At 41.3% G+C, this 21,032-nt stretch overlaps 2 protein-coding genes across 2 annotated transcripts in view; both read right to left on the bottom strand.

Annotated features, from left to right (window-relative positions):
* Nucleotides 1–5,120, bottom strand: part of tmem145 (transmembrane protein 145) — a gene marked incomplete at its 5' end in the record, with an annotated part of 68,301 nt that extends 63,181 nt beyond the window's left edge. Inside the window, one exon of the mRNA XM_080720225.1 lies at nucleotides 5,010–5,120. Coding sequence (XP_080576351.1) covers nucleotides 5,010–5,120 — 111 coding nt within the window. The remainder of the gene's footprint in view (nucleotides 1–5,009) is intronic.
* A 10,650-nt stretch (nucleotides 5,121–15,770) lies between these two features.
* The window catches only part of LOC308297553 (hormone-sensitive lipase-like), a gene marked incomplete at its 3' end in the record, with an annotated part of 58,159 nt that continues 52,897 nt past the window's right edge, over nucleotides 15,771–21,032 (bottom strand). Inside the window, exon 13 of the mRNA XM_080741010.1 lies at nucleotides 15,771–16,181. Within this exon, the coding sequence (XP_080597136.1) occupies nucleotides 15,771–16,181 (411 nt within the window). The remainder of the gene's footprint in view (nucleotides 16,182–21,032) is intronic.

Genomic DNA, 21,032 nt, shown 5'->3' with positions numbered 1-21,032 from the left:
GGCATTCCTACATGATGCACACCTTTTACTTTGAACAAATATGTCAAAACCTATTTTTAATGAATTTCTGAAATCTTAGAATTGTAATAACATTGGGGTTAAGTGACTTTGACACCCAAATCTTTGTTCACATTGTCTGGCAGGCATTTCTACATGATGCACACCTTTTACTTTGAACAAATATGTCAAAACCTATTTTTAATGAATTTCTGAAATCTTAGAATTGTAATAACATTGGGGTTAAGTGACTTTGACACCCAAATCTTTGTTCACATTGTCTGGCAGGCATTTCTACATGATGCACACCTTTTACTTTGAACAAATATGTCAAAACCTATTTTTAATGAATTTCTGAAATCTTAGAATTGTAATAACATTGGGGTTAAGTGACTTTGACACCCAAATCTTTGTTCACATTGTCTGGCAGGCATTTCTACATGATGCACACCTTTTACTTTGAACAAATATGTCAAAACCTATTTTTAATGAATTTCTGAAATCTTAGAATTGTAATAACATTGGGGTTAAGTGACTTTGACACCCAAATCTTTGTTCACATTGTCTGGCAGGCATTTCTACATGATGCACACCTTTTACTTTGAACAAATATGTCAAAACCTATTTTTAATGAATTTTAGAAATCTTAGAATTGTAATAACATTAAGGTTAAGTGACTTTGACACCCAAATCTTTGTTCACATTGTCTGGCAGGCATTTCTACATGATGCACACCTTTTACTTTGAACAAATATGTCAAAACCTATTTTTAATGAATTTCTGAAATCTTAGAATTGTAATAACATTGGGGTTAAGTGACTTTGACACCCAAATCTTTGTTCACATTGTCTGGCAGGCATTTCTACATGATGCACACCTTTTACTTTGAACAAATATGTCAAAACCTATTTTTAATGAATTTTAGAAATCTTAGAATTGTAATAACATTAAGGTTAAGTGACTTTGACACCCAAATCTTTGTTCACATTGTCTGGCAGGCATTTCTACATGATGCACACCTTTTACTTTGAACAAATATGTCAAAACCTATTTTTAATGAATTTCTGAAATCTTAGAATTGTAATAACATTGGGGTTAAGTGACTTTGACACCCAAATCTTTGTTCACATTGTCTGGCAGGCATTTCTACATGATGCACACCTTTTACTTTGAACAAATATGTCAAAACCTATTTTTAATGAATTTCTGAAATCTTAGAATTGTAATAACATTGGGGTTAAGTGACTTTGACACCCAAATCTTTGTTCACATTGTCTGGCAGGCATTTCTACATGATGCACACCTTTTACTTTGAACAAATATGTCAAAACCTATTTTTAATGAATTTTAGAAATCTTAGAATTGTAATAACATTAAGGTTAAGTGACTTTGACACCCAAATCTTTGTTCACATTGTCTGGCAGGCATTTCTACATGATGCACACCTTTTACTTTGAACAAATATGTCAAAACCTATTTTTAATGAATTTCTGAAATCTTAGAATTGTAATAACATTGGGGTTAAGTGACTTTGACACCCAAATCTTTGTTCACATTGTCTGGCAGGCATTTCTACATGATGCACACCTTTTACTTTGAACAAATATGTCAAAACCTATTTTTAATGAATTTCTGAAATCTTAGAATTGTAATAACATCGGGGTTAAGTGACTTTGACACCCAAATCTTTGTTCACATTGTCTGGCAGGCATTTCTACATGATGCACACCTTTTACTTTGAACAAATATGTCAAAACCTATTTTTAATGAATTTCTGAAATCTTAGAATTGTAATAACATTGGGGTTAAGTGACTTTGACACCCAAATCTTTGTTCACATTGTCTGGCAGGCATTTCTACATGATGCACACCTTTTACTTTGAACAAATATGTCAAAACCTATTTTTAATGAATTTTAGAAATCTTAGAATTGTAATAACATTGGGGTCACATGACTTTGATAGCCAAATAAGGTGTGCATCATGTAGAAATGCCTGCCAGACAATCTGAACAAAGATTTGGCTATCAAAGTCATGTAACCCCAATGTTATTACAATTCTAAGATTTCTAAAATTCATTAAAAATAGGTTTTGACATATTTGTTCAAAGTAAAAGGTGTGCATCATGTAGAAATGCCTGCCAGACAATGTGAACAAAGATTTGGGTGTCAAAGTCACTTAACCCCAATGTTATTACAATTCTAAGATTTCAGAAATTCATTAAAAATAGGTTTTGACATATTTGTTCAAAGTAAAAGGTGTGCATCATGTAGAAATGCCTGCCAGACAATCTGAACAAAGATTTGGCTATCAAAGTCATGTGACCCCAATGTTATTACAATTCTAAGATTTCAGAAATTCATTAAAAATAGGTTTTGACATATTTGTTCAAAGTAAAAGGTGTGCATCATGTAGAAATGCCTGCCAGACAATGTGAACAAAGATTTGGGTGTCAAAGTCACTTAACCCCAATGTTATTACAATTCTAAGATTTCAGAAATTCATTAAAAATAGATTTTGACATATTTGTTCAAAGTAAAAGGTGTGCATCATGTAGAAATGCCTGCCAGACAATCTGAACAAAGATTTGGCTATCAAAGTCATGTGACCCCAATGTTATTACAATTCTAAGATTTCAGAAATTCATTAAAAATAGGTTTTGACATATTTGTTCAAAGTAAAAGGTGTGCATCATGTAGAAATGCCTGCCAGACAATCTGAACAAAGATTTGGCTATCAAAGTCATGTAACCCCAATGTTATTACAATTCTAAGATTTCTAAAATTCATTAAAAATAGGTTTTGACATATTTGTTCAAAGTAAAAGGTGTGCATCATGTAGAAATGCCTGCCAGACAATGTGAACAAAGATTTGGGTGTCAAAGTCACTTAACCCCAATGTTATTACAATTCTAAGATTTAAGAAATTCATTAAAAATAGGTTTTGACATATTTGTTCAAAGTAAAAGGTGTGCATCATGTAGAAATGCCTGCCAGACAATGTGAACAAAGATTTGGGTGTCAAAGTCACTTAACCCCAATGTTATTACAATTCTAAGATTTCAGAAATTCATTAAAAATAGGTTTTGACATATTTGTTCAAAGTAAAAGGTGTGCATCATGTAGAAATGCCTGCCAGACAATGTGAACAAAGATTTGGGTGTCAAAGTCACTTAACCTTAATGTTATTACAATTCTAAGATTTCTAAAATTCATTAAAAATAGGTTTTGACATATTTGTTCAAAGTAAAAGGTGTGCATCATGTAGAAATGCCTGCCAGACAATGTGAACAAAGATTTGGGTGTCAAAGTCACTTAACCCCAATGTTATTACAATTCTAAGATTTCAGAAATTCATTAAAAATAGGTTTTGACATATTTGTTCAAAGTAAAAGGTGTGCATCATGTAGAAATGCCTGCCAGACAATGTGAACAAAGATTTGGGTGTCAAAGTCACTTAACCCCAATGTTATTACAATTCTAAGATTTCAGAAATTCATTAAAAATAGGTTTTGACATATTTGTTCAAAGTAAAAGGTGTGCATCATGTAGAAATGCCTGCCAGACAATGTGAACAAAGATTTGGGTGTCAAAGTCACTTAACCTTAATGTTATTACAATTCTAAGATTTCTAAAATTCATTAAAAATAGGTTTTGACATATTTGTTCAAAGTAAAAGGTGTGCATCATGTAGAAATGCCTGCCAGACAATGTGAACAAAGATTTGGGTGTCAAAGTCACTTAACCTTAATGTTATTACAATTCTAAGATTTCTAAAATTCATTAAAAATAGGTTTTGACATATTTGTTCAAAGTAAAAGGTGTGCATCATGTAGAAATGCCTGCCAGACAATGTGAACAAAGATTTGGGTGTCAAAGTCACTTAACCCCAATGTTATTACAATTCTAAGATTTCAGAAATTCATTAAAAATAGGTTTTGACATATTTGTTCAAAGTAAAAGGTGTGCATCATGTAGGACTTCCTAACAAATTATCTGAACCATGATTTTGTTGAAAAAGTCATGTGACCAAAAGGTTATTCAATTTCTTAGATTTCAAAAAATCTTCAAAAATACACTTTGAGGGAAAATTTCAAAATAAAATTTGTGCATCGTGTAGGAATGTCCAATGGACCTTGTGATGTATTTTGGTGTGTCCAGGTATTTTTTTCTAGGAGATATTGCATTTTTTTTAAAATGCAATCTGTAATTTGTGGACGGTCCCTAAAAATGTTGAATATCCATCTGGGTGAATATCCAACCTGAATCCAACTCCACCGCGGTGAATAGGCTACTGGTGTGCAAACCGGAGCACTTGCAAATATTTTATTTTGTAAATGTAAACCGATCAAATGTTGGCAGGAGTGACCAAATCCGACCAAAGGCTATGTCGAGAGGACAAAGCCAAAGGAACTTGATCTCGGCTGGATCCCGGATTCCCGGGGATGTGCTCGAGTCGAAACCAAAAGCTGCGCGCTTCTTCAGAAGACGTCTGTCTGACTGACGCACACCTGTAACGGGTCTACTTACCGTTAATAATATAAGCACGATTAGCCTATCTTTGCATTTTAACAATTATACAAACGTATATAAAATAAATAATTGCAATAGGTCGAGTCATGAGGATTATGGCTAGATGCAAACTATATAATGCCACTGCCACACATATGGGGTTCAATACACGCTATGCCAAAAATGCATCGGAAAGGAGAACGATAGCCTAATTGTGCTGCATTTGACATACAGATGCTTCAACGCAAGGCAGCTTTATAGAGCTGGGATGGACGGATGGATGCAGCTGCACATAAAAACAACAACGATCCAAATCCCTGAAGCAACTTAGCGGGGGCTTGGTAATAATATCTAGATCATCAGTCTACTGTAGGCTACCAGACACCTGCGTGCGAAGACGCAGTCCAACCTGTATATCCCCGTTCGTACAACAGTCTCTATTACAGCGATGTTGTTGCAACTAACGCGCTCCCTATAATAAAGAAACAAGCCTTTTACTTGCCTCTTTCGTATTGACGATGCCTTTGACGTATTTCCCCAGAACAGGAGCCACACAGAGGACGCTGAACAACACGGCCAAGCAGAGGAGCCTCTCGCAAAGCCTGACCTCCATGTTTCTCCTCTCCGCGGCTCGTCTGCTCTCCTATCCGGCTTGTCCGGGCTCCCACGAACAGCGCAGGGTCCAGGGATGAGGGATCCACACACACACACGCGCACACACAGCACGGCGAGGAGATGCAAGCAGAGCAGAGGAGGCTCTGCGCGTTCCCGTGCCTCACATGCATGCACATGCAGTGGTAAAGTAACTAAGTAGCCTACATTTACCCAAGTATAGGCTACTGTACTTATATAAGTACAATTTTGAGGTGTTTGTAGCCTACTTTACTCGAGTATTTTCAATTTCCAACACTTTTACTTCTACTCCACTGCATCTCGGATCCAAATAGCCTAGCCTATTGTTGGCTATTTTACTCCACTACATTTATTTTAGTTTAGTTACTTTGTAGATTTTTATTATTATTTACAAAACACAGACTACATTAACCACTTAAGCCCTAGGCCTACATTTCGGCCATTTGAAAAGAGCAGATCTGCTATTTGCTAAATATTTTTAAAAAATTGGACATTCTGCATAATGAGTAGGCCTAGGCTACTTTTACTTTTGGTACTTTTTAATTAGCCTAAATTTTTTAGTCTACATTTTGAATACAGAATTTCTAACAATATTTTTATATTGCAGTAGGCCTATTGATACTTTTACTTATTAAGTATAACATGCGAGTCCTTTTTTCCACCACTGCATGCATGTGGCCCCATGCCCCAATAGTTTTGAGCCCGTCGGGAGCGCGCATTGATACGCGCAACAGCACCCAACGGCGGGCAACCACCTCCATCACCATATGCTCTATGTATATAGGGCTGAAGTGTTTTTTCCCCCTTTTCTTTGTTCTTCTTTTTTGTAGTAAACATAATCTACAAATTGTCTAGTAACTAAAGTGCTCAAATAGAATAAATGCAGTGGAGTAAAAGTCCAATATTTGGATTTGTAGTGGAGTAGAAGTAAAGGTATTGGAAATTGGAAATAGGCCTACTCACAATACCTCACAATTGTACATTTGTACTTAACTACAGTACTTAACTAATATACTTAGTTACATTACCTCTGAACTGTATACTATATGCACAGTGATTCTCAGGCTTTTTCCATTGACCTCCAATTCTATCTGCATTTATAGGCCACTGGCCACGATTTGTATCTCTGTTCCCATCCCATTGTAGGCCTATTTAGCTCTGAGGGTTTGTACAAATGGAACCAATGAGTCCATTTGGTTCCATTCATGCACAGGCTACAAAAACTCGAATCCAGTTGGTTCCTCCTAATATCAAACATTTTGCTGGTGACATCCTGGACCCCTCTCAAGGACCCCTGGGTGGTCCCTAGACCCTATGATGAAAACCGGTGTTCTAATGCAGTGGTCCTCAACCTTTTCAGGCCGCGACCCCCAAAAAATCATATTTTAACTGGGGACCCCCCCCCCCCCCCCCCACACACACACACACACACTCACCCTGACGAACACTTGTTGTAAGACTTGAGGCATTATATTTTGTTTAACACGATTCTATTGTGAAAATAGCAGATCTACATGCTCACAAGCGAGCATATTGTGAGCATGTAGATCGGCTATTTTCATAATTTCTGCCTCTAATATTTGACAATATGGCCAATGTTTGTTGCGACCGTAGGTCGCATTTACTACCAAAACCTCCACCGGCTGTCTGTCCGTCTCTCCGTCCGTCACACGTCACACTTTTGCCCTGCTCATATCTCCACAACCGTTGCCCCCATCCATGCCAAATTTTGCACACACACTCCTTACCTGCCAAACTACAACCTCCAAGGACCCCCGGAGCTGGGACCCCCAGGTGTAAAAAATGACCAAATGTGCAAAAATGACCAAATGACCACCCCAACGGGGCTGCTCACGGGGAATTCCTGGGGACCACCCACTCCTGGTGCTCCAGAACGGATGCAAAAGTGGTAGCGCCCCGACCCCCTCCACTGCAGCTCACATAAAATGCCGTAACTCGGGCTAGGAGCGTCCGGGAGAGCCTGGGCCGGTACCTATTCGTCCGCCAAGGCAACGCGGAGACCCCACCCCTCATTTCTCACATGGCCCTCTTCTAGCGCCACCTTCAGGCCGATTTTAAAAACACATTTTTGGACACTGCTCCTACAGTTTTTGCCCTAAAATCACGCAAATCGCTACACAGTATGTCTACACTCATCCCATCAACATGAATCTGTCCCATATAGCGCCACCTTCAGGCCGATTTTTAAAAACACATTTTTGGACACTGCTTCTACAGATTTTGCCCTAAAATCACGAAAATCACTACACAGCATGACCTACGGTCGCTTATCTCCCGATTAGGGAGTCTTACTGGTTTTATTTTATTTGACAGGTATTAAAAGGGTCAACAGTCCTTAAATTGTCACTTTAGAAATGTAGAGATATATGTTGGTTTGTTTACTATTGAGTGAGAAAACAATGTTTCACATTAAGCTAATCATCTGGGGACCCCCCAAAATAATTCAGGGACCCCCTTGGGGGTCCTGACCCACAGGTTGAGAACCACTGTTCTAATGAACTATGAGTGTCACTGACACTGTCAGTGTAAGTCATGACAAGTTCATCATCTTATTCGGTCAGCATACTATCATACCCACCTATGCTTCCTGAGTGTAGACCTTGATGGAACCAAATGCGGTACATTTGGTTCCATTTGTAGGCTAGTGAAATGAACACTGAGGATGTCTACCGTTTATATTTTGACTGCAAGGAAAGAATACATGACTGAAGGGCTATTTTTAACCTTGAAGAATTTCAGATTTGAGTGACAGCTAATGCGCTTATCCAAAAGGTTAACATCTTTGTTGACCTTTTGAGAGATTCTTCTGACTGAACAAAGGTCCAGATTTGATTAAAAGTCTTGGTATTTACGCAGTCAGTCACTGGAAAGAAAAAAAAACAAACAAACATGAAAAGCTATCAGAGGGTTGAGTAATGTCTGGTGGCTAGATTGAATTTTCATCCTTCAGTGCAGTGTTACGGCGGAACTGATCACGGGCAGGGCTGCAGCTATCGATAATTATCTTGGTGATTATTCTATTGATTACTTTTTGATTAATGGAGAACTTTTTTATATTTTGTTTCATTATAAAAATTAAAAATGTAATATAAACTGGCTAGAAGCCCCATTTAATAGTTTGTTGTTACAATAAGGTCACAAAAATAGCTGATCTACAAGCTCACATGTAAATGTGCCATTATAAGCAACAAAAAAAAATTGCTAATTTTTTTTGATCAAAATCAATTACAGATCTTTAAAATCCATTTGTTCCAACTGTTGCACTGCGAATCACAGGCACAAAGACACAACACCAGCTATTTTCTTTATATATTTAATATTTAAAATAAACAGGGAAATTAAACAGACTACTCATTGCATATAAGAAGCCTGATTTATACTTCATCGTATGGTGGTGTCGTTTGAGGAAAACAGTTTGATCTACAAAGTCAAAACACGTGGATCTGCATTTGTAGACTGGCTATTTTCGGTGCACGACACCATAATGCGACGGAGCATAAATTAGGTGTGACAGCATTCAAACCTACAAAGAAAACGTTGCAGGGGTCAGAATCATTTATCAGTTTTGAAAGTAAAAATCTGTACAGGAATTATGTGTCATATACATTTATATATACTTTCAATATACATTCATTCTTTAATTTTTTTATTCACGGTTTGCACTTGTGGTGTTTTCCATTTATAAAACGGAGAAGAAAGCTCAAGTAAATGTCAATCATCTTTGCTTCCAGTCTGTTTGTGAACCTATGAGACCTTCTAAATAGCGTATTGATTTCAGAGCAGCATTTTGCAGTGCATTAAAGACTGTGTGTGTGTGTATGGAGTAGGCTACTCGCTATTATGAGAATTAATGTCTGGTTTTGTAAAACAAATGACAGTAAACAGTGATGTTTGTTTTTCCCCCTTAGAGAACTGTTGAGATGCGCTGCTGGTCATGGTCAGTTGCATTGAGGTTCAGAATGTGTGTAGCTTTTAACAAACCATAAAAAGCTAAAACTCAGATTTGATTTGTAATGTATTAAAAAAAGAAAGAAAAAAAGAGGACGGCACATTTTCTTCACGAGATAAATAGCGGAAAATAACGCATTGCTACTCATTTTCTTTTCTAAAAAGAAAAGTGAAGATGTTATTTTTTTTGTTAATGTATCCAAATTAGGGATGCCAGAGTTTGTGGTTTGCATTAATTGTTAATTATGATATTATCAAACATATACAGTACATTTCCAAAAACGAAATGCATGCATTCAAGTCAGTCTGGTCATTCATTTTCATTTCCGTTGGGGATGTGTTTTAGCCCTGTTTCTGGTCAGGGGGGATATCAAAAGTTTTCCAACCCTTCCCTCACAGCAAATTGAACCCTGAGAAAACTCATTAGTGTTAATGCATTATATTCTCGTATGACCACGAATGCGAGTCTAATCTTGGGGTAATTCAAACCGATTAAACAGCTCTTATTAGAGTTGAATCTGAGAAAGCAATGTCATCATAAAATATAGATATTAAAAAACTAAGATTCGATGCGGATGCGGATACCATCTGCATACTTGTGTATCTTGACATAATCCATTGAAGCAAGTAGCTGATATTTGTTTTCATATTGCACTTGTTTATGAGATCAGCCTGCGGCAGGACGTACTCTAATGACAAAAACGTATCCAAGAGGAAAAAACAAAAGGTAATGCTGCACAACCTGCTAATTGAAGAGAGAGAGAGAGAGAGAGAGAGAGAAACAGAAAAGAATTACACTTAAAACCCCTATACCTCGTTTGTACTCCCAAGGACGACTGGTGAAAAATGGTTTTGCTATTACAAAATTGGTCTGCGGATCACCGGCGCATAGATATTCCATTAACAGGTGCTGATTAAAAAGATGAATAAACATTACAGATGGTTCTTGATGCAGAGGTGGAACAGTGCGCAAGTAGGGTGGGGGAGGGGGCTACGACGCCATGCAACATTTGCACACGTTCTTTACAGATTAATGACAAAAGATGCAGAGCACATGGTCGGTCTAAATCACCAGATGGGCTCTCTAGACCGCCACCTACACGTACCCTAACCTCTCGCACCAAAGCACATGGAGGACAAGGGGATTACGGGGTTGGTTAAACTGGAGGCGTACGCGTCCGACACAATGAAACATTTCCCGCAGTTAACCCGAGAGCTTTATTTCTGTCACAACACAACTGGTTTTGTCTAACAGCTGTTGCAGGGATAAAAGGGAGATGCTGGGCTGGTCAAGGTGAAGTGCAGAGATGTCCTGTGCAGTATGGATTTAGGACCCGAGTCGATGTATCCCAATGAGGTAGCAGGAGACTCACCCGCATTAACGACCTATGAACAATAAGGCGGCTGCATCAATGACCTATGATTACATCAACAATAGGTGCCTGACAAGAGTGAATAGCCTCCGGTGTGAAAGGTGTAAAGCCCTGCCTTTATCGGAACACACGCCACACACACGGGTGAGATCATGTTGCTCACCTCTAGGTGGGTTTCACATGCTCACAGACACCACCAACACAATGACCAGTCTGTGCAATGCACATTTCAGGGTCATCGGGTACACACGTACACTATGTACACAGTAAAATCCCAGTGTCAATTTGACACTTTGTGATCTACCCTCATGCTGACTCCCAGACTCCACTTCAACAATACGTAGAGTCTGTACAGGCACTAAATGAGCAATGATCGACTCTCACAAGCGCAAACACGAGTCTAACGAGACATGGACTACAGAAAAGAAAAGTGCAGTGTTAGCATGAGCAGCAAACATGTACCGCCAAGTACACGTTTCAACAAAGCATCTCTTTTGGGTGAAGTAGCTGAGAGGATGGAGGCGCCATCTGGGAATGTGAAGGTTGCTGGTTCGACCCTCGCCCAGCCTGCATGTCACTGTGTCCCTGAGCAAGACACGGCTCACCTGAGCAATCTGAGCAGCCTTCTGCTGGGTGAAGCAGTCCATACACGTCAACATTACTTCCCTTTCATTGCCGTTTCTCACTCTACCAATCCAACAAAAATAGTGCGATTAAGCACTCCAAGTTGACATAAACAGAGCAGGGTATATAATCCCGTAGCCTGACTTTTCTGCATGAAAATCCCACTCTTGCGGAGGACTCAAGAGCTCCAGCTAAACCCTATTCATCACACAGCATTCCTCTCTATAGACCTGGCAACCCAGGCTCTGTCACTAGACAAGGGCAGGACAGAGCCAGAAACAGTTGGCATCTATATTTAGTCTGGACTTTGATAAAGGGACTAACCCTCCAAAAAGGACACAGACCCCCACTACATTTCAGAGTGGGCCAATCACGACAAGCCAAGGTGGAAAGTCAACTCCGTTTGGGTGGTGTCAGGGTAGAATAGTGCTTAATTTTAGACAGTTAGCCGCCGTGGTCCGAGGAACGTTATCACCGACCACAAATTCAGTGGTCGTGAATTCTTTCTTCAATTTTTCGAGACTTTTCAAAACCTGAGGTTTTGAAAATGTATAATATTTGTGTAAACATGAGCCAATTAAGCGCTAGTTACTGTGCCACTCACACTACTGCATCTTTAAATGAATTACTTGGTAACCATTAGCCAACAGCAACATATCTCAGCACCTGGTTTCTCTCTCTCTCTGAATTAAGCAACATATCTCTGCCAAGTCCCCGTGGACACAAACCCCAGAGAACTCCCTCAGGGTGTCTGAGTGTTAGACTACATAGCATTGCGTAATAAGATGATTAGAGATAACTACTGATTTGTCTGGTGACATCTAGATTCAGTGTAGACCAGAGGCTAAAACAGAGTGGAAACGATTCAGAAATTGAAAAAAATAACCATCATGGAACCAATACGAAGACTCTAGGGTGGTCCTTCATAATGGGATGGTATCAGGATTAGTTTACAACGCAGTAGGCACAGGTCTGTTAGCGCTAGCTTTCTATGTTGTTCCAGCCTATATATTGAATTTAGATTTCCCCAAACATATCAGTGGTCGTAGATCTGATCGTCTAGAATAAAGAGTCGTCAAGTAGGAGGTCGTGTGTCTATGAAGAAGAGCTTTTGACGCAGTGCATTCTGGCTAAGGATGTTGTATAGTGGAATTTTTTTTTGTGCGAGGGGAGTTTTCTCCCCATTGCTGTAGCTTGGGACTCAGTCATATAGCTTATAGCTTTATCATCCAGTTTTCTTATTTTACCCAAACGTATCGCAAATTTGAAGTAGTTATGTTTGTATGGATGTCTCTGGTACAAACGAGGTGGGTAATGCTATTCTGCTGTTTATTCCAATGGCCTCGTGGAGATTCTAACACAGAACGCATTTCTGAACTGCAGCTAATCGAGTCCCAAGCTACAGCGATGGAAGCGGTCACAGGGTGGGGTTAGGGGGTTGTCAGAGAAGCATCAGTGCAGTGAAGTTAGAAAGGCGTACTAATAGCTAAGGGGCTGTGCATCTCGATGCCCCCCTCTCTCTTTGTGTCCTCTGCAGGATAACAAGTCATTTGTTTCCACCAGTCCTTAAAACACTTTTTTTTCCTGTTGCAGTGCTGGTTGGAGGGCGGAGCTGGAGCTGATCAGGAGAAGAGGAAACACCTGTGTCTCCTCACACTAAAAGCCCTGCCGAACAGCGGTCAGTTTGATTTTTGAGAGGAGGAAACGACTCGAGAGGAGCAAGAAGCAAACATTTAGTCTTATCGTCTACTTTTACGGTTTCTCGACCAGCAATCTTCCTGGAAGCTATACAAAACATCTCCAGAATGATGATGCAGAAGATGGACGACTTTGTGTCGGAGATTGACAACGTCCACCATGTCTGGCTGAGGGAGATCGAGCAGGAGGCCTACCGAATGTTCTCTGGTGAATCCAGCACTGAGCCAGAGCTTATGCCTAAAACACCATCCCAGAAAAGACGCCCTCGAAAGAAGCAGATTTCTATGGGACTTCAAGAGGAGGCTCGAACCAGGAGGAGGTTTTCTAAGGGGCTGCGCAGCAACCTGGCTGCCGCCTCAGCGAACAAGCTGGAGCTGGTGTTCGAGGAGGAGATGGAGCCCCAGCCCTCCACCTCCTCCCTGCAGCCCCAGGCCTCCACCTCCTCTGTGGACTCTCAGACTTCCAGCTCCTCCATGGGCGTGGTCTCTCTGGAGGTAGTGGTTGAGGATCAGCCACCACAGATCAGAGTGATCAAAGCGGAGCCCGCAGAGCACAACACTGACATGAACGAGCATCATCCATGTCAGGTGAAGATCTCCGCCAACGACCGGCACTCTGCGGAGGCAGCCAGACCTCTGCAGCTGGTGGCCGCATCGCCACAGCCCTCCCCCGGCCGCACGGCCACCAAGGTGGCCATGGTGGGGACGCCCAACAGGCCGCGGGTCTCGCTGACGCTTCGCTACTCGGCGGCGGGCCTGCGTCACAGCCTGACCCGGGCCCCCAGGAGGTCACAGCTGCTGAAGAAGGCCAAGGCTCATGCATCCAACTCCACCAGCAGGGAAGACACCTCTGCTGAGAGCAGCCAGAAGAAGACTTCTGTGGTGAGGCCCAACATGAAGACATTCCTCCAGACTGCCCACAGGAACAGGCCTTTAGGACAGTCTGCTGGCCTCAACAACACTGTGGATGTGGAGGTAAACTAACTTAACATCACTGTGGATGTGGAGAGTTCTGTCATGTTGTCTCCTGGGAAAGACAGAGCTGCAGGACCCAACGTAACCATGAATGTTGAGCAGTCTCCACAGACCTACAGCATCACTCCTAAAGGTGCCAACAAGACCGCCAAGTCCAACGCCAACCCTGACTACTACGGCATGGATCAGAACAGCGACGACTCTACGGATGACGAGTCAGAAGAGCTTCCTAAACGTGATGGAATCTGTTCCCTTTCCTCAATGTTGGAGCTGGTTCTTCCGTTTCCTCCGGTTACCGATCCCAACTCTATGGGAATCCTATCCCAACTCTATCTTTTATGTGTTTTTTGCATGTTTTGAAATTATGAATTGAATGTTTGGGTGTCATTTTAGATTATTCAGGTTGGTTATGAATTGAATGTTTGGGTGTCATTTTAGATTATTCAGGTTGGTTGTGTATGTTCAGGTTGGTTGTGTATATTCAGGTTGGTTTTGTAATCATGTTGAAATAAAGAAATTTCATAATAAAAAAAAAAAAGAAAAAAAAAAAAGAAAAACACTTTTTCGCTTGCAACGGCAGTCTCAACAGCTGTTTTGCTTGTTCTGAAAAAAAAAAAAAAACACATTTGAGTTGCATCCCCCCCCCCCCCCCCCAAAATGCCTTGTATTCATAATAAACAATGCATCACTGGCAAAAGTCTTTCTCGATTGTAGTGATCGATAAAATGCAATCTTTTGCATTAGTGATTTCAATAGTACAAAAAGCATGAGGCAGCATCTGAACAGGGCACTGAGTCCCTGAGTATTATTCAAGACTATCTACTATATGCACAATGGGGAGTAGCATAATGCTTCATTGAATAGACCAGCAATGTACTTCTATAGTCACAGCAACTACAGGAACAGTTAAAACTAAGAAAACATTCAGAAATGAGCAGCATAAGATTAAACATGTACATAAAAAACATATTGCAACCATCTGTTTCAGCCTAAAAAGAATTGCATAAAAAGATTAAAGTACGGTAATGATTATCATACAGCAATAGAAAACAGCTCTGTAAATAACATAAAAGGAATACTATGGCATAGCATAATACGATTAACAGTTGTTACTGTGGAATCGTGAGGAATGCAGCAAATCCATTAATCCAGCTTGAGGTCTTTAAGTCTGCTGTGTTTTTTAGCACTGTGTGATTGTATTTGGGATCGAGACAACAGAGTTGCTATTCACAAAGTGAGCTGTGTTGGCTGCCAAACAGACACAATGTGGAGTTATTAAACATGATTTAGAGTGGTTCCCTAAAGGACAAGTGGCTATTTAGATTGGGATAGCTCTGTAGAGAAGCATATAGTGTGCCTAACGCTATCTGATTAGGGACCCAAATGGCTGCTTTGGCCGAGATAAATCACGCATTCAGGCCTCGTCTCAAGAGCTTTCCGTATTGCTTTATGTCTGACTATCGTCCCCGACGGGCATGGCTGCCCAAAGGCAAAGCTGTTAAGTGTGTGTGCTCTCTGTGCATGTGTCTGTTTGTATATCTGTATGCATGTATGTATGTACGCACGCATGTAACTGTATGTGGGGGTCGAGCACAGGGCTTTGAACAGCGGATAAATTACCATTCCGTTTTGAAACATGACTACGTTTGGTGTGTATGTTTGTTTGTTTTGACTGACAGCCTGTGGTTTTGTGAACGGTACATCAGGGAGGGGGAGAGTGAAATCATTCTTTAGCCAAGGAAAGAAGTCGTCTTTCAATGCTCTTCCACTATTTTGTTCTGTCACTCAGAAATGGCCGGGCAATCTCCCATGCGCTCCCTCGCTGCTGTCTTTTATTTTCAAACTCTCCTCAGTGTCACTCTCTTTTAGGCTTTTGTGTTTATTTTTGCATCGCCTCAATCTGGCTGCCTGACCTTCCTCTCCCACTCTTTCCATCTCTTCTCCCCTCAGATGAAGAGTGGCAGTCATCTTTATCCAACACAACCCCTAAGTCTAAGCCCTGATAACGCCGACGTCTGTGTTATTTTGGGCCGCGGCCACACTAACCAGCCCGTCCCCGTCTGTGACATCGGTCCCCCCGGCCACGGGTGGCTCTTCCTCTGCGATGTCCATGGCGAACAGGGAGGCGTTCTCCGCCGAGGCGGTGGCTCCGCCACCAGTGCGCTCCAGCTTGCGGTGCTTGCGCGGCTCAGAGGGCGGCGTGGCGTCGTCCTGGGTGAAGACGGCGCGGATGCGGCCCACGCAGACGTCGGCCGCCTCCCGCGTCTCCTTGGAGAGCTGCGACAGACTGAGGAAGCCGTGCGGAAGGTCGTCCACCACGCACAGCGTGACGGGCTGCCCGGCGCCCCGCAGGCGCTTGGCGAACATGACGGAGTCGTCCAGCATGGGGTCCAATGCGCATGCCTGAGGGAGGAGGAGAACAAAAAAGGAGGAATAAGCGAATTAGGGCTCCGCCAAGTCGCGGCGAGAATCTTAATTACTGGTCGAAGGCAAGGAACCCAAGCGTCTGTTCTACACTACAGCCCCCACCCTCCTCTCCACACTTTGTATTCTCGCTGACTCATTCCAGCCTCTTTTAAACCTGCACTAGTTTGCGAGAGTGTTTTCTTATCAAGTCCACTTTGTACACCTTATGTAAGGATAAGAAGGACTCTGTTTCATCAATCTTTCCCCGTCTCACTCAACCGTAATGTTCTGGATCCCCTGCATCTCTATAACTCTCACAACAGTTTTCCGAACCCCAATGTTTCTCCCCTTCTTTATCTCCTGTTTTTCTTTTTTCTTTAAAGAGGACTAAACGACCCACTTTATATTGATGCTTCACTTTGAAAAATATGCATGTGATGTGTATACGCCCACACTCACATTGGGTGTGCTGGACACATGATGGGTGTGGAACAGCAAAGGCGGAGTATTGCAACAATCAGGCATATATATAGTTGAAACAAACCTGTGCTCCATTTAGCCAATTAATTTGTGCTCTACTGTATGGCCTTTTATTTTGATTGAGAAAGCAGCTTCCCACCAGAGCGTCTGCCGCCGGGAAGTCTCACTTTAAATCAAGTGCAAACTCCACCCAGGCAATATGTGTCAATGCCCACTCGGGATCCCTTAAAAGAGTCCACCCATTAACGGTCAAGACGGGATGACATCACGCTGTTTTGCAACCCATAAAGAGCACTGAGATTCGCACTGGAAACAGGAGGCCTTTCAAATGAACACTTGGGATTTGGACTAAAATCAATTGCTGGCATTATTTAATGGCCCCATCTCTTAAATGTCAGCCGGCCTGGGTATTTACCAACTCAAAGATAGTGTTAAGTTGCCCGTAGGAGCCATAACGTGACTTATGCCAAGTCTTGTGTTTTTTTTTATTATTATTAACATAAGGCATTTCACATTGATTGACAGATTGGGTACTGCACTGGTAGCATTGTAGGAGATGGGGCCTTCATAGTGTTAAGTTGCCTGTTAGCAATTGAGGTGTTTACAGCACATATCAAAGAAATCCGATGTCCTCTACAGTTTCTCCTGGGTAGCCATTGATGTCCCGCTTCAATGGTGTTTGTTCTCAATATAAAAAACAATCGTTACCAGCAGCAGAGGCCCTGAATCAGCATCAGAAAGCAGCCTTTTCTATCCCAAACTGACGTAAGACCAATCATAAACAGAGGTGAACTTGGTTTTCCCGCGCAACAGAATCTTTGCACTTGACGAAATTATTGCAACACACTCCTTTGCCATTCTGTTCTAATCATGTGACTGGGAGGGTGGGTACCTGCCATTCTTAAATGACACACCCAAGGTCAGTGGGGGTATTGAGGCCCATGACTTCCTCAAATGTATTTCTTGAAGGCATGTTTTCTCCCAATTTAGTCACTATAACAATTCCCCTCACACTTGTGTCTGGTCTTGTCACTGCTGACCCATACTGGCTTGTCTGCGGACTAGTTGGTCCTAGTGATAAGTGATAAATGGTGCGTTTATATAGCGCTTTTATCCAAGGCGCTTTACATAGATTGGACATTCACCCATTCATACAACGATGGCGGAGGAAACCATGCAAGGCACCATCCTGCTTACCGGGAGCAACTAGGGGTTCAGAGTCTTGCTCAAGGACTCTTCGACATTAACTCAGGGGGAGCCCGGATTCGAACTACATGGGAATCCTTCATGAACCCTTTGTGCTCTAATGACGGTTTCTCTACCCCTGAGCTATGCCGGTCCTAGTGATGGTATTGAAACCACATGCTTCCTCTGATAAACACCTAACACGTCATTTCACCTGCCAGTGAGGAGCCTCACCGGGAGGACATAGTGTAAGTTCAACAGCCCTGAGGAGTCACTAGTGAAGCAACAAAGATAGCTCTCCCTGCCCAGCTTCTCCCTGAAACCCGGCCAATTGTGATGATCAATGATCATATGGATGTCCAGCCAAGCTAGAGACACTACAGAGTTAAGTTCCTCTTTGAACTCTTCGTTCACTATATCAGGACTGGTCCAAGACAAATCAATAATGGATTTGCTTGGCCCAAAATAAAATACAAATACTAGTTATAAAAGTTATACAAACTATAAATTGGATAAATTAATACATTTTCCCTGATTGAACACTCAACAGACGCCATCTGGACTGATTCAGTTTATGCCGCCATTACTTTAAAGTAGTAAAACAAAAAGCTATTGCTGAATGATTAAGAAATGCTATTTGTCTGAAGTCTGCCATGGGTGCAGCACTGCACCACTCTCCTTCTCATCCCCTTTCCCTCTCTAGCCTAATTTCATTAAACCCTGTTCGTTCTCCTATTATTCCACCCCTATCTCCTATTCTATCTTCTGTCTCCCTCTTTCTAAACCTCCCTTATTGGGAAGTGTTTTCTAACCCAATATTTGTTCCCTGTCCCTCTTCCTAAATGGGGACAAATGTGTTTGTGCTGTTCCCACATCCCATGACTCTTATTTGGAGGCGGTGAATAAGCTTTTTCTAAGCATCTAGTCTGGATTTTAGTTTTTATCCTCAAATGATCGTGCCGGTTTTGCATATTTGGCCGCCTGCAGATCGCAAAGGAAATAATGAATTGGCAATCAGCTGGCATAGAAAGAGACCAGCAGCAAAGCCATTCACAAGTAAACTCATGGTCTATTTGTTATGTGTGCCACTGCCTACGGTAGGGCTGGGACAATAATTGTTATTATCGTTTATCGTGATAAAAAAGGCACACAATAATCATATTGTGGAGTTTTTAATTTATTGTGAAATTGCCCCCGTCATGGATGAATTCGCTTTTGTTGAGTTGCAATTTCAGTACCACTTAAACCCACTGTACTTGATAAAACTGAACTGTAAAGAGAGCATTTGCTACGCTCTCATTTCACTCTCTACAACATGAATCGATTCGACAAAAATAGCAGATCTACTTGTTTGTAGATCAGCTATTTTTGGCAAACTTTTTATCCCAGAATAGGGATGCTGGGGTTTCAAGTGGTAAACAAAAGTGTCATTTTAAGTTTTAATCATATTTTGATAATATCGTTAATCGCAATTATTTTTGCCATAATAATCGTGACATGTAATTTACATCCCATCTCTTAATTTACATAATGGTCCCATCCCTAGCCTACGGTTGACTTCCCCTCTCCTTCCATTCTTTAAAACAGTGGTGCCCAAACGGTTTGCAGAGCCACACTGGTTTGCCCTGTGTGGTCCACTGGGATTTTGTGATAACACACTATTAGACTAGGATCTATTGGCTTTGCAGGTTGCTGATCCAGTCTCAAGCAGTTACAGTATAGGGCACTCTAGGCAGGCGGATCTGATCTGTGAGTGGGCTGTCTGTCTGTTTGGAGCTAATCTCGCAAACTGCTGGACCGATCAGTGCCATATTTCTAGTGAACGTTGCGAGTAGGCCATAGAAGTGCCTCTGCTTTTCAAAGTAAGTAATTGAATTTAAAACTACCCATGTCATGGATGAATGATGTCACTGGCTGGTCATATGAAAACTGAGATCTACATTGAGCCACCCCCACACACCATTTACAGTATATGTGAATCCCAAGTTCCACATTATTTCCTAATTGTTTCACAAATAAATATAAAAATAGCTGATTTACAAGCCGTTGTGAGCTTAGATCCGTCTATTTTAGTTTAGACTTGCTCATTGGTGTGTCCTTGGGCATAAATAGTTTGGAAACCGCTGATTTATCCGAGGTATCTTTACTATTTTTACTTTTCTACTCCACTACATCTCAGATTTAAAAACTTTAGTTACTACCGGTAGTTACTTTGCAGATTTAGATTATTATTACAAAACATTTGAAAATAGCTGATCTACAAGCTCACAATGTGTCACAATATAATATTTTCATAAGATCTTTTCATACACTTATGGACCTTTGAAAGTTGAAACGGGACATTCTGCATAATGAGTACCTTCTACTTTTGGTACCTTAACTCATTGCATGCCAGGCCCGATAGTCCCGAGATTATTTTAATGTCTTTCCCTGCCAGGCCCGATAGTCCCGAGAATTTCCGCCATTTGGAAAAAAAAAAATAATAATAATAATTTTTTTTTTTTTAATTTGGACCCCAAAAAATGTAGTAGGCATGATAGAAATCGCGAAATTGCATGTTTAACCCCCATAGCAACCCCATCTATCAAACATGGCAGCCATCTTTGTTTACATTTTAGGAAAACATAATAGCTTGTATCTCATGAATGCCTGAACGGATTTCCATTCGGATTTTTTTGTTTGAAAGCTGTGAGCAATGTGGACACACGTGGTGCATTATCTAGGCATGGGTGTGCATGATCCGTGCACTATGAATTACATGGAAGTCTATGGAGACCAGAGGCACCATAGAGTACGAAGGTATTGTTAAATGGCGGGGAATGTGTTAAGTACATTTTGAAACCAATACTTTTGTACTTTTACTCAAGTACATTTTGAATTCAGTACTTCTACATTGCAGTAATCATACTTTTACTCAAGTAAAAACATGCACATACTTCTTCCATCACCGCCTTCTACTGCGTCCTTCCCTCCCCTCCTCCTTACCACTATGTGTACAGGTGGCAGGCCTTTCAGCATGCTATCCTTACCACTAAGTGTACAGGTGGTAGGCCTTTCAGAATGCTATCCTTACCACTAAGTGTACAGGTGGTAGGCCTTTAAGCATGCTATCCTTACCACTATGTGTACAGGCGGCAGGCCTTTCAGCATGCTATCCTTACCACTATGTGTACAGGTGGTAGG

Source organism: Nannobrachium achirus (assembly GCF_963921795.1).
Source record: "Nannobrachium achirus genome assembly, chromosome: 2".
NCBI classification, from domain to species: Eukaryota; Metazoa; Chordata; class Actinopteri; order Myctophiformes; family Myctophidae; genus Nannobrachium; species Nannobrachium achirus.
The sequence above is the reverse complement of the archived record's forward strand: the minus strand, read 5'-3'. Positions and strand labels throughout refer to the sequence as shown.